Below are 15,526 nucleotides of genomic sequence, written 5' to 3' on the forward strand. Positions count from 1 at the left end.
TTAGGAAATTCATTAACTGAAACTGACACAGCAAGATGTAGATTGTAACACAACCTTGTACTTTATTACAAAATGGCGATCGTATCGTTCATCGTCACAAGTCTGATCTCTAATGTCTCTAGTCTATGTTCTATACAAATTGAAATATGTCTCTAAATCTTACATAATTATAATAGTTATCACGTGGTAATTCCCCCCCCCCCCCCCAGTCTTTGATTGTTTCTTGAGATGAAATGAGATCACACCATGGAATATCCCGTTCTCAATTGTTCTCATAGAAATCTTAACCATAATTAATTGAACTATCACACTATCTCTTATCTGCTTCTCGTAAGACCTGAGTCAATGACCTTTACACTCGTTGGCCACGTGAGGGACCCTTCGAGATAAAATCTCTACAGGGTTACACTCTCCCACCTTTTTAATAACCAGCGTCCTCGCTGGTCAAAACGAGTGACAGAGAATGGCGATAGGTGACAATTGCAATCTACTTAAAGTAAATAAATCACATTAATTGTAAGGCAGTGCGGTTAAAATACGCATAAATCACTACAAGTTAGCATAAAGTGCCATCATTCGTATACATTGAAAATTACAACTAATGTTAATGTATCTAAATTATTTACAGGAATACTAGTAAAATCACTAAATGTACATCCAATAACAAACTCAAAGGTCAACTACTGTACATAAAATACAGAAAAATCGACTAAAATCATACGAAAATTGTGCCGTGAATCAATGATAATTTTTATTTTGTTTGAAAGGTGATGAACTGGAAGGTGATTGACATTCAGAAGGATGACTTAATGTTTAGCTACTATAGACTATAGTCTATAGAAGCTATTGGGATGGGTATCCGTCCGGCATCCGTCGTCAGTCTGTATGTATGTATGTATGTATGTATGTATGTATGTATGTATGTATGTCCGTTTGTGAGGCGTCCGTCCACTCAAATATCTTGAGAACCGCAGTACTTACTGATTTGATATTTGTTGTGTAGATGAAAAATATGATTTTGAGAAACTATTTTTTTTAATTTTTGATATTGTTGAAAATAGGCAAATTAATGCCAAAAAAGGTGTTTTTGGTAAAAAATCTTCTTCTTCATAACCGCTGGTCAGACAGCTTTGTTATTTGGTATACAGGTCCCTAGGGATAACCCAACTTAGATTTGTTCAAATTGTGATGAAATATGCAAATGTGTATTTTTAAGGATTTTTTTGTCATTTTTGTCAAAGTTTGACTTACATTGTATGTAATTCTTGTACTGTAAAAACCCTATCAATTCACCCAGAAAAAAATAATATATATGTTTTAAATAATTGAATTAATTAGGAAATCATCAAAGCAAAATAATTTTAGTGTGGAATTATCAGAAAGTTAAACTTTTTTTGACAGTTCATAGTGAATTGAGGATTAAAACATGTAAAGGCAACTTTCCTGAATCCCAACTTTGATATATTCTGAACCACCATCTAAAAGAAATTGCTCATAATAGTTTGTCATGATAGGGTGGTTAAACAAATAGAGAAAGTTCTAATTTCCATACATGGTTGACTTGGTAAGGATAAAATAAGATTACTTTTGGAGCAAAAAAATAGAGTGGTCAATTAAAAGAGTGGTCAAAGTGATAGGGTTTTTATGGTAAAGCTTGGCTGTAAGATTCCTCATGTGCTATTTATAGCAATTATGCAATCGTGTAAACAGTGCAATGAAAGTGTAACATGATTCCTTATAATGCTTTTGATGGCCTTGAACTTCTTAAGTTTCAAACATTTGTCTCTTTAGTGTGCTTTCTCTGAGTACGCACAGTCTCAACTTATTCAACAGAACTTACTTACAATGTTAATTTGAAAGTTAAAATGTGCTTGGTTAATAGGATGAAAATACTGATATTAAAAGATAACCAGCTCAAGATTCTTTATAACCTGACAGATATGCTGTTTTTTTATGACGTAAATCTTGATTTAAGCAAGTCTTGTTTACTTTAATTAGAATGTAATTAACTCTCGTTTATTTGCTATTATAGACTAATATAGTCTGATGAAATATGCAAATCTGTATTTTTACGGAATTTTTTTCCATTTTTGGTCAGGCCATCCTGAAATGAGCTATCAAAGATATCCACCTTCATCAATACATGTGTCACAAAAGGTTATTCTCTACATAACACAGCAGAGCTCTGTCAACTGTTGAGTCGCTTGTATTTCAAAACCGCTGGTCAGACAGCTTTAATATTTGGGTTACATGTCCCTAGGATTACCTTAGTGAGATGATTTCATACAGTCAGGAAATACTTAATTTTGTATCCATGTCTATAGTAGCTTCAGGACTTTGGCCCTATGTTCTTGGTGTGTATTCTGATATCACGGTCAAGGTTTAGGTAACCATGGTAAGACCGTAGGCATCACTAGACAGCAGCAAATAACAACTGTGGCCAACAAATTTGCCAAAGCGTGGGGCTCCTTCTATCTTTAAAATCGTCATCAAAACAAAACAACAAAAGCAAAACATCAACACAAAACATCATCAAACAACTTCAAAAACTCGAAAATTAACTTGATAAACCTAAATATAACTTCATCTCCAAAAATAAATTTCTCAGTCCGTTCGGTCAAATCTAAGGACAATTTTAGCACTGGCATTCTTAGCCAACTGAAGAGAGATAAACAACAAAACACCCACGTACCTCATCAAAAACAACATACAACTTCAACACTTCATCAAAACAAAAACGAAACAAATCAACACTTCAAAGAAAGAAGACGCCTGTTTGCATACAAGTTTAGAGTGTTTACCTATGAAAACGATGGTTAGCAAGGTATCAGAAAATACAGTCAACAAAACTGAAAAGTCATGCATGTTGTACGTTGTTGTCGCACTGTATGGGTGAGTGTATTCCGAAATTCTGCTTCCTATCATTGTCAGTTCATTCGTAACGTAATCAGTCCGTGTATTACAAAGCCGATCGGAAGGTGAACCAAAAGCATTGCTGACGTTGGTGGCTGGTCGTACTTGTTCTAGACTCCCATATCTTTCAAACTTCTTCAGCCATTTCTGTAGACAACCACTCTCTCGTCCGGTGTATCTTCGAGGCATGACGTTAGCACCAACTGACCCACATTTAATAATGTCACATTGCCTACATCAGACGTCCATGTCTGCAAACCGCCCTCGTCTCTCACGTAATAATTCACCCCCATCCGCTGAAGTGCATCTTCGATGCACCGCTACATATCACCATACAGTCACTCGAGCTGCTGGCTCAGTGGTACGCCTACTGGTATTACCGCTGGTTCTGCCACGTCTGTTTCTTGTCGCATGTTGGTTTTACCAGATCTCAGAATCTTATATTCGTGCTGTTTCACTTTACCCGGATTCTTTTTTTTTAAATTTAATCTCGAACCAACAGGTTGCCCCAATAACAGGTTCGTTTGAAAATTAAAATATAATACAATAACGAAAAATATATAACAGTTACAACGTAAACAAACAGACAGGAGAATTCACATAAAAAACCCAAAAAACAACAACACAGCGAAGTATACACAGAAATACATCCAGAAAAAAGTAATTATTCAGAAAAAAGGATCTTACATAATCCATGACGAAAATTACTGAAGTTATTAAAAATATCCAAATTTTGCTTGTTACAGATAGAATTAAAATATGTCTGAGATCGTGATAAAAATGAGTGTTTCAAGATATTCGTACGTGCTGACACTGGTCTAAAATGAACAGCACGACGCAAGGTAAAAGAAGGAACGTTAAAATGAATCTGTGCAAGAACATCTGGAACGCTATAAACTGAGTGAAGGATTTTATAAAGAAAAAGGATCCATCAATTTGTCGCGCTCGTAGTAAGGGCCTGGGGAATTACAAGATGAGGTACCAGTCCGGATCGTAATGCTTTCAAGCTGAAGCTGACACACCAAGAGGTAGATTGTAACACAACCTTGTACTTTATTACAAGATGGCGATCGTATCGTCCACCGTCAAAATTTTGTAGTTGAGTTTTCTAGTTTGCAGAAGGTTGTGGTTTTCTTTACTTGAGTTGTAGACAGTTTTCTGACATAGATTATGTTAATCTCTTCTTATAGTTTTTCCGCTAACCATGAACTGAGTTAAACTTGAGTTAAACACTCTGAGTAAAATAAAGCTGATTATTGGTAATCTAAAGAATTGTGTGAACGAGCAAAAAGTTCCCTTGACAACCAATACATTACCACATATGGTGGGAGGCTGTATAACGCCTGGCCGGGAACACACAGCACAGTCCACCCATGGAGGTATAGCCCAAGTTGCACGACAGAAGCCCAAGCCGCACCATAGGGTCCTCGAGCTCCGATGATGATGATGATTAAACATTTAAAAATGAAGAAAAATAAAAATAAATTCAATACAGCCTCACTGTACACATGGAGGTAAGCTACCTCCATGCTATACACATGCGCTGCAAAATTCAATACAGCGATATTGATGACGGATGATGATGATGATTAAATATTTAAAAATGGAGAAAAATAAAAATATATTGGACTCTGTAAATTTGGTGTTGTTGTTTTTATTATAGTTGTTGTTGTTGTTGATAGTAGGCCTATTTGCAGAAAAGAACAAAGTATGCGCTGCGAAATTCAATACAGCCTTACTATACTATGCCTGCAAAATTCAATACAGCCTAACTATACATGTGCGTTGCAGCCTAACTATACTATGCGTTGCAAATTCAATACAGCCTAACTATACATGTGCGTTGTAGCCTAACTATACATGTGCGTTGCAAATTCAATACAGCCTAACATTACCCAAGGGTTGTCACTTCATTGCCACACACTTTTTTTCAATCGCCAAAAATGCACCTAGCAAGCATCGAAATCGGTAAAATTCGACGTAGGGTCAAAGCACATTAGTCCTTCTCAATCATACTCAGACATTTTTACCTCTTACCGATGAAAAGTCGACAAATCGGCAGGTTTTTCAGCGCATCTTGTCGTCTCTTATATTCCAGATTTAAAAGGCCCGGCGGTTGTGTAAGTCACGTGGGCGCATTTCAAATCGAACCAATAGCAGAGCCGAATGGGCCCGACGTGAAAACCCGGCAGTAACGTAAGTTTCTCACATCTTTGGAAAGAACGTTCTCTTGCTGTGGGTGAACTGGAACTGTTAAAGTTACCAGAATTTCATACACAGACGCACGCAGACAGTGTCACCCATAGTCTTCAAAGACGTAAGAAACTCACGTTACTGCCGGGTTTTCACGCTGGGCCCATCCAGCTCTGCTATTGGTTCGATTTGAAATGCGCCCACGTGACTTACACAACCGCCGGGCCTTTTAAATCTGGAATATAAGAGACGACAAGATGCGCTGAAAAACCTGCCGATTTGTCGACTTTTCATTGGTAAGAGGTAAAAATGTCTGAGTATGATTGAGAAGGACTAATGTGCTTTGACCCTACGTCGAATTTTACCGATTTCGATGCTTGCTAGGTGCATTTTTGGCGATTGAAAAAAAAGCGTGTGGCAATGAAGTGACAACCCTTGGGTAATGTTAGGCTGTATTGAATTTGCAACGCACATGTATAGTTAGGCTACAACGCACATGTATAGTTAGGCTGTATTGAATTTGCAACGCATAGTATAGTTAGGCTGCAACGCACATGTATAGTTAGGCTTTATTGAATTTTGCAGCGCATGTGTAGGCTATAGTATACTATAAAGGCTGTATTGAATTTTGCAGTGCATGTGTATAGTTTGGCTGTATTGAATTTGCAACCCATACTTTGTTCTTTTCATCAAATACTATCAACAACAACAATAACAACAACAACTTTACTGAGTCCGATTATATTTTTATTTTCCTTCATTTTTAATGTTTAATCATCATCATCGTCACCATCTGATCATCATCATCGGAGTCTGAATTCCCTATGGCCGCACGGCCAAGCCCCACCAGGGCCACAATTATTGGAGCTAATGGAGGTAAAACCAGAGAACCCATAGCAGCCACAGTACTCGTGAACTTTCGAGGGGCTTTTAGAATGGAGGTTACCTCCATACCTTTAGTGACCTTGGCAAATCTATAGCTTAATAGCTTGGCAAGCAATTTCATCGGGAACCAGAATTGTGACCTTTAGTACGGCAAGGAACTGGAAGGGGGGTCACTGAGTGGTAGCCCTGAGTACGATGCTGTGTGTTCCCGGCGTTAAACGGTCTCCCACAACAGACGTTCAGAGTCCGTTGATACTACATAGACTTTATTTCTCGGTATATAAGCTCCATCGCCAAAGACGCTTCTTCCATGGTTTAAATGTCTTGTTTCAGGCGTATTCCTCTCTCAATGTTCGTTCTATCGTTTTTGAATGGGATATGTTAAACGTCATTAAGCGCGAGTTTTAGCATACAATAGATATGAATTAAAGATAATATGATACATCCAATTATAAACATCAATAGAACAATTAATATTCAAAGGTCATTGTGGCACAATGCAAACCCATCAGGTGGAATTCTCAGTTTCCTTTATTAAGTGTTGATTAATTTCATCATTCAAAACATGAGTTGCGTCAAAAACTTCGTAAACATGCTCGTATATAGGAATCAGCTTCCTCAGCTTTGCCGCAAAATATGGTTGGCATTAATATTGACAATTAATTGAGATCTTGTTTTAATTAATAATTTTAGAGTGCCAATGACTGCTGAGTTCATTAACATTTGTGTCTCACTGTCAGTGTAATACCCATCTGACCATTTGCAATGTACAGAGATATTAAGGGAATTGTCGGCTGCTTGATCCCCGTTGAGTAATCTGTTCCCTTCTGTTTGTTGACCACAAAATGACCCCAGAAGAATGCAGGGAAATCGTGGAAGGTCTGTGATACCGTATTGGCTGGGAAGTCACGGAAGTTTTAGACTTTGTTAGTGAAGTTTAACACCAGGCAAGTTATTGTGGTCGCTATCGAGACGACGAGAGTAGGGTGTCCACGCAAGCTAGTGAATAATTAAAAAAATAAATTATTTAATCAATTTCTTAACTTATCGACCAATCAATCAATATATTAATTAACTTAAACTAATTAATTATTTGTATAACTTATTTCTTTATAGCCTTGCAAGAGTCAAACATACTGGTACTATCGATAACAAGGACGTGTGCTTATTTCGCCTCTTGAACTGGAACATTGTCTGGTATTAGGTTGAAGATGGTCCGCTTTTTTTATATAATCTTGCTTATTCAGACGATCAAACCTGATAATGAAGGTTTGTATACCAGTTTTTAATCGTCAAGTCCTTTGTTAAATCCTTGTAATAAAAAGATAATAGTTGTATGCTTACTCACATTTCAATTCATCCCATTGAAAGACCTGAACCTTTTTAGCTCTGCTGTCAGCGGCCCTGTCATTGTCTAGCCTGTCGCCCTTACGCTGCATTCACAAATAATGGTTTGGGAGGGGGGCTGGGCTGGAGGAATAGCGATTGAAATCTTATTTTTTGCAGACTCCCTCAATACCTCAAAATTGTCAAGTCCCCTGTCTATTTGATCAAAATTTTTAAAGTCTTCCTCCCCCAATTATCGTATAACCGCATATTGATTAGGGATACACTCAAAGAAAAAATAAACATGTCTTACGCAGTTCTGCTCGCAGATGTTAACACTACCTGTTATTAGCAATTTGTAGAGCCATATGCCTAAAAATTCATTTTAACGCATCAGTGGATTTTTTGATTAATTAGTCAAAGCGACTTGAGTTAATCCAACTCTTGCCAGGTCAATTGCACCTGCTGAAGAGCACACAAATGACGATCATGAGAGAGTATGCAAATTGTAAATTCCTTGCTACCTTCGTCTACTTATAACAGTTTATAAAATTGACAATACCTGAAAGTTAAAATGTTCCATCAAAAACCTTTTAATCTCTGAAACTTTTAGTGTAATAATGGCAAAGTTGGTAAAGTTAAATAATTCCATTAAATCACAATTTTTTCATTTAAGTTAGAGTCTTTACTGTACAAAGTTTTACTTTTGTGATATTTTACGATGGGAATGGGCATAATTTTCTTCAGTATATGATTATTCTTATATGCCAAAATTCAAAATCCCTGATAAATTTCTAGTCTCCTGGTCTTCCATGAGTTGCCCTCTGGCCTGATCTTTAAAGGATCTTGATATTACTGTCACGATATATGTATGTATGTATGTGTGTATGTGTGTATGTGTGTGTGTATGTGTGTGTGTGTGTGTGTGTGTATGGTAGGTAGGTAGGTAGGTAGGTAGGTAGGTAGGTCGTACGTACGTACGTACGTACGTACGTACGTACGAACGTATGTACGTACTTACTTACGTAAACACATGAAAATTCAAATAGGCAGCACCTAACATCGTACAAGTTGGTGCATAGGCGCACCAAGGAATGGAGATGTGACTTTGTTTAAATAAACTATTAATTTCAGAAATATACAAATGAGCTGAAAAAGGCAACATTTTAAGCACTGTAGCAACTGAATGGACTGTAAAATTGTTACAATTTAGCGCGGTTGTAGGGTTGAGATTTGGCCGAGCGGTTTTGACTGTGGTGGTTTCACCAGGATTCTTGGTGCCGCATGTTGTGAGTTTGAATCCGATTGCAAATCTACTTACCACAGGCAAGATTTGGTTGAAACTTAGTATGTAGGTCTCTTAGGATGACGTAAGTTCGATTTGATCAAAGTTTGGTGATATTTGCGGAGACGATTTTTCCTGTGTTTGTTCAAAAATCTTTTTGTAAACCGCTTGTCCAATTATTGTTAACCTTGGTATGCATGCTCCTCGGGTAGACCTATGTTAGGTTTGTTCAAATATGCGCTTTTGCAGCAAGTTTTCCCATGAGTAGTAAAAAAAAATCTTCATTGAAATCACTTGTCTGATTGCTAGTAAACTGGTTATCCATGATTCTGGGGGAGGGGGTTAACTTAGTTGACCCTGTTCAGATTGTGGTGAACTTTGCATATTTGTATTTTCGGAGCAAAATGTCTGTTTTCGTCAAAACATCTCTGAAACTTGTGTCGAATGGCTTTGAACCTTGATATACATATTCATCGCGTGACCTCAGTTGAAAATCTTCAAATTGTGGTGGAATTTTCATTTTGTATTTTTTAGGCAATTTTATCCCATTTTTGTCACAAAGTCATCTACCCTGAAACTTCTCGTCAGATTGCTCTGAAACTTGATACACACGATCTGCGGGTTGAAGTCTGTTAGAATTGGTCAAATTGTGGTGGAATTTTCATTTTCGTGTTTTTCGTGCAATTTTCCCCATTTTTAATCAAAAAATATTTTCTCTAAAACCGTTTTTCTTATCGTTTGAGACTTGATTTTCATATAACCAGAGGCAACATTTGTTTGTTGTTTTCAAATATTGTATTTATTGGGTCAATTTGTCCTAACGTTGCCAAAGAAATCTTCCCTGAAATTTATGCTCCGTATGCTCTCAAATTTGATGTAAAGATTCTTAGGGTTAATTTGTATCAGTGCGTTGAAATTATGACAAACTTGCAACGCTGTATTTATGGGACATTTTGTTATGTTTTGTTAAATAATGCTGAATATCTCATTCATAAATTCTCTGGTCCATTTGTGAAACTTGAGAATTACTGCACATTTTACCTTTATATTTGATTTGTAGATGCAAGCTTATTTGTAAATACATTTTTTTCAAATTATCATTAATTCTAAAGAGCAGCAAAAGTGTAAACTTCATGAAAATTTCAATAATTATGGGTCAATTTTACATGTTGGGTAATATTTAACAGAAATATACAAAAAAATTTCAAAGCCAATAATAAGTGTTATCTTAAATATTACTGCTTGATAAATTACCAAAAATGGGTTACATAAATTCCATTTAATACAATATTACAAGAGGGTATGGCAGTTTGTGTCACTTATTTTGATGTACCAGGCTACATGGAGTTGTGTTTTGTGTGTGTGTGTGTGGGTGTGGGTGTGGGTGTGTGTGTGTGTGTGTGTGCGTGCGTGTGTGTGTGTCTGTGTGTTTGTCCGTCCGTCCGTCCGTCTGTCCGTTGAAGCAGTGCCCAAAGTAGGTAGGCTAGTTCATTGAAGAAGTTCTACGGTAGATTTGGAGATCTTATATCAAAATATGACAAACCTGTTACTCAGAGACAGTATTTCCGACTTTGGCTCACAACAGTAATTTGACAACTAGCTGAATACCATACAACAACTTTGTCACTTTATTTCAATCTTGACAGATTTAGCATGCTAGCAGTGTACGCTTACCCATTCCGGACACCTGCTTCCACACTTAACTAGTGATTCGAGATAGCACTATTGATTTTGTCAATGTTTGTTGTTGTTGTTGTTGTTGTTGTTGTTGTTGTTGTTGTTGCTGTTTTTGTTGTATGTTTCTAGGACCTGCTGATTTACTTGCCTTGAATGTTAACGATCGCTGGAATTTATTGGATATCATATTGCCAACCATTACAGAGCTCGCCATGGTATTTGATGGATCATGCATTAAAATGTGTTCAAATACATTTTGACATTGTGAATATTACAAGCTACGGCCAACAGAAGCTTAGCTTCTACTGTCACTCAAGCTTGCCACATGTATGTAAGCAAAGTGTCATTGACACTATTTTTCGTGTCTTTTGTCAAACTCTTCTTCTCCGAAACCGCTTGTTCAATTGCTTTAAAATTGGTATGTACGTTCCTCGTATTGAACTTGGTATTGAAGTTTAGTTGCTATCATGCTTAAATTTGCATATTTGTATTTGAGAGAAATTTTTGTCAAAAGTCTTCTCTGAAGTCACTCATCAGCCTGCCTTGAAATTTGATATGAAGGTCCATGGGGATGATTTATTTCAGTTTTGTACAAATTGTGAAAAATCTGCAAAACTGTTTTTAGCACGTTTTGCCGAGTTTGGTAAAAAATTAAAAAAGCATCTAAGATTTTAGAATTTCATTGTCCGAATTCTTTTGTGTACAGGTTTGTGCGGGTGTGCAGATTCAGATTTGTTGAAACTGTTATAAAACTTATATACTTATATTTTAGGGCAATTTTGCTGATTTTGGTCCAAACGTTTTCTAAACAGTTTAGAACATGTTAGCTCTCAGGTAAAGTGTACCAACAGTCACAATCAATACTGATGAATGCTAAAGATCAGGTAGGTTGAACTTTATCCAAAAGTATTATCTCAGCATATAAGAAATTCCCTTCAGATATTTAAATATGTTCCATCATGTTCATCAGTGTTCCTTTAATTCACAAACCAGCCACACTTTTTATACCATAGTGGTGCCATATTGGCCGCAGGTCACTTTTTTGTGTTTGTGTTTACATTGAACATATTGTTTTGGCTCTGAACAGATCTACATAGCTTCAGAGAACTCCGAAAGAATCTAAAAGACACTCATAGACAGCTAATGGACAGCTCTTGCAAACCAAACTACGATCAACTCAATCGTCAGCTATTACCAACCCGTGAGTATCTAATCAAATTTCCTTTCTAAATTAAAAACAAGAAAAAAACATAAACTAAATACATCGAAATGGGAGTTTAAGTAACGGTTTATTATGAGTTTGTACCATTTCATATAACTACCTACTCAGTCCATTTATCCTTCCCAATGAAAAAATATGAACAGCTGGCCAGTTTAACAGGTAAACACACACAGTAGATATTAAATGTCTGTAATTACTCCTACACTCATATCAACCTATACATATATTCGCGTACATACATCCATCCATCCATCCATCCATCCATACATACATACATACATACATACATACATACATACAGAGAGGTGGCTAATTTATATAAATTTGCGTGCAACTTGACCATATCCATTTTGGCTTACGCTATTGTAACATATCATGGTTGTCAGTAAATCAAAATTCAGACTGAGAAGTATATATTGTCATGTACCGTCGTTAAATGCCGGGGTAGCTATGGTGTGATCACTTGATAGGTAAACTCTTCAGTAGAACATTGAAGTAGAGGGGACGGCAACAGGTACATAGAAATACTCTAAGTCGTCGTACTTAATTTAGGGAGCATTCAGTTATGTACTTGATGTACTTGATTCGGCAATATCCAGGGGGTCACCTTAAATTTGAAAACTGCAAAGGGGTCATGTATTTTTCAAACAGCTCAGGGGGTAAACATCATTTTCATAAGTATCCAACCTGTCAAAAAGGAGTTTCAGTGTTCAGATATATTCTGGGAGATAAAAATGATTTGCTGCATGATTTCATTCTCTGAAGGCATTTAACAAATCTGAACAAAAGTGTAATTATCTGTCACATGAACATCTTGACTTGGCAACTCTGGAGCTTGTCTTATTGTCAATCAAGCTTACTGACGGCAAAGAACAATGTTAATTACTTACATATTAGAGATATAGCAAGTTTTGTCAGTGAAATTATTTAACAGTTACCTATAGACTACTAGTACCACGAAAAGTGAAATTATACTTTTTGGTGAAATTCAAATATCATAATTGTTGTCAACATCTGACTTTCAAATACCCTATATGAATCAAGTACATTTGTATCAATTATCAGACACCCATACAAGCACAAATTAATTTACTTAAGCATTGTAAAAAATTAGTCATAGTTTTCTCATAGACTCCAATGTATAGTGAATTAACATTTCGCTGAAATTCCAAATCCAATTCTTGTCCTTATTTCAACCTTTAACCATCCTAGTCTAACTAAGTACTTTAAAATGAATTATCAGACGTCTATAATTACACAGATTTAGATAGTTTTGTATTGAAAAAATTACTGATAGTTTCCTCATAGACTACCATGATAGTTTTGTATTGGAAAAATTACTCGTAATTTCCTCATAGACTACCATGTACGTGAATCAACATTTTGGTGAAAATCTAAAATCCAATTTCTTGCACACATATCCATTTGTAACCACCCTAGTATAATCAAGTACATTAATATTAATAATTATGAGTAAATAAATACACAGATGTACCTATATCTGTATTGGAAAAAAATATTCATAGTTTCCATGCATAGTGGATGAACATTTTCAGTGAAATTCCAAAATCAGATTTCTTGTACACATAATATGCACCTTTAACCATCATATTGTAATCAAGTACAATTATGTTAATTATTCAATGTCTGTATGTGCACAAATATAGCACGTTTATCATTGGAAAAAATTATTCACAATTTTATCATAGACTCCCATATATACTGGATGAACATTTTTGGTGAAATTCTAAAGTCAAATATTTTGTCCACATACCAGTTGTAACAACCCTATTCCAATTAAGTACGTTTATGTCAATTATCAAATATCTATAAATGCATAGATATAGTTTTGTATTGAAAAAAGTATTACATAGTTTTCTCATAGACTACCATGTATAGTGAATCAACATTATCAACAGCTGATTATCAATTAAATCCAAATATCAAAATTTTGTACACACACGTTTGCGCAAAAATATTGCGATCCACCTGTAATTTCTGTCCAATCCCTTTGAGGGGTAATTTTAAAATTATAGCAAGTCAGAAGGGGAAATTTGAACATTAACACCTTGTGAGTTTGTAAGGAGGGTCATCGGAAAAATCTGAGAATTTTTTGTTCTATCGCCCGCCCCCTCCCCTCTGAGGTGTGTGCGTCAGCTTTACTCAAGCAATTGGGGGGGGGGGGCTGTCATGAAATTTTTGTCACCTTAAAGGGGGGGTCATTATTTTTTTAGTGCAATGGGTAGGGGGTTCACTTATTTTAATTGATGCGCAGGAAGAATTTGCCGGCCCACCCCTGGGCATTATGACTGAATGCTCCCTGATTGAGTGACACACAAGGTACACGGTATACTTCTATGACTAGGGTAATCTAACAATAGTCGTCAGGTCACGGTCATGTGTCGTCTTAAGGCAATTCTACCTAAACTTCTCTGTTTAACTCACTGCAATGCAGAGTATATATGATTGAGGATCTGTATATTGTCATGACTTTGGCATGCATCTAAAATCAAGTGAAGATTGTTGGAAAAATGTAAGTGCAATGACATACAGGATGAAGCGATCTTTCGTCGTTGCTGAGCAGTAGTTAAAACTCTAGTATGAGAATTTAGAAAACAACCTATTTTCAGGCAGTGGCGGCTGTTGGCAAATTCTTCCTGTGGATCGGTCAAAATAAGTGAACCCAACCTACCATTGCACCAAAAAATTGATTACCACCTTTCAAGGTGACAAAAATTTCAAAACCTCAATAGCTTGAGTAAATCTGCGCACTCAAATACCTCAGGACGGGGGAGTGGGGCAGTAAATCCAAAAAAAGAGTCTCACATTTTTTCAAATGCCCCCATAAAATACAAACTGCGTTAACGTTCAAATCTGCCCTTTTGACTCGCTTTAATTTTGAAATCCTCTCTCAAAGGGATTGGACAGAAATAACATAACTCTACTTGTTTAGAATATGATCATTATATGATTGGTTACAAGTGCATATGTATTCATTAAATGTGATTTTGGAATTTCACTGAAAATGTTGATTCAATATACATGGTAGTATATTGGAGAACTATGGATTTTTCAAAAATATAACACTGATAATATTTTTGAATTTATATACGTTCAATAATTTATATAAATTAATTTTATCAGACTAAAGTGGCTACAAGTGGATGTGTACGCAAGAAATTTGATTTTGGAATTTTACCAAAAATGTTGATTCACAATACATGGTAGTCATCAATGAGGAAACTGTGAATGATTTTTTCCAATACAAAGCGTGCTAAATCTGTGTATTTATAGACGTTTGATAATTCATTTAATAGTACTAGATTAGACTAGGGTGGTCGCAAGTGGATGTGTTTGCAATAAATTTAATTTTCGAATTTCACCGAAATGTTGATTCACTATACATTGGAGTCTATGAGGAAACTAAATATTTTTTCCGATGGAAAACTAGCTAAATGTATGTAATTATATATGTTTCATAATTCTTTTTAAAGTACTTGATTATACTAGGCTGGTTGAATGTTAATGTGTGTGGCAGACATTTGATTTTGGAATGTCACCTAAATGATGACTCACTATACATTGGAGTCTATGAGAAAACTATGAATATTTCTTTTTAATGCTGAACTGATTAAACCTATGCTTTTACAGGTGTTTGACGATTGATACAAATGTACTTGATTCAAATAGTGTGTTTGAAAGCTTAGATGTGGAGTGTTCTAAAAAGAGTCAGTCCAACTACAACCATAGAAGCAACACGTAGAGTGCGGGAACACACCAGGATCATGGCATAGATAAATTAATAAAGAAGGCAGTTCAACCAGTACTCCTTGTCTTCTAATGATCTTTATTTAAAAATACCGACGTTTCGGCAACACACAAGTTGCCTTCTTCAGGGCAAAAGCTGACAATAAAAATGAGCACAAACAGAAGTAAAAATCGGGCTGGTAAAAAGTAAACTGAGAGTAAAAACGAAATAAAATGAGAATTACAATACTTGTGAAAACTGGAATTACAGTGAGTGA

The 15,526-nt window shown here is 35.9% G+C and overlaps 1 protein-coding gene across 2 annotated transcripts in view; it reads left to right on the plus strand.

Moving 5' to 3' along the window:
* Positions 1-7,112: 7,112 nt before the first annotated feature.
* Positions 7,113-15,526, plus strand: part of LOC139137832 (uncharacterized) — a 30,983-nt gene continuing 22,569 nt past the window's right edge. The window contains exons 1-3 of one of the 2 annotated variants that reach the window (XM_070706120.1): positions 7,113-7,260; positions 10,409-10,606; positions 11,367-11,480. In XM_070706120.1, coding sequence (XP_070562221.1) covers positions 11,423-11,480 — 58 coding nt within the window. In that variant the 5' untranslated portion in view covers positions 7,113-7,260; positions 10,409-10,606; positions 11,367-11,422. The remainder of the gene's footprint in view (positions 7,261-10,408; positions 10,607-11,366; positions 11,481-15,526) is intronic. The other variant, XM_070706111.1, reaches the window with a different exon arrangement.

The sequence above is a fragment of the Ptychodera flava genome, chromosome 1, assembly GCF_041260155.1.
Source record: "Ptychodera flava strain L36383 chromosome 1, AS_Pfla_20210202, whole genome shotgun sequence".
Lineage (NCBI taxonomy): Eukaryota > Metazoa > Hemichordata > Enteropneusta > Ptychoderidae > Ptychodera > Ptychodera flava.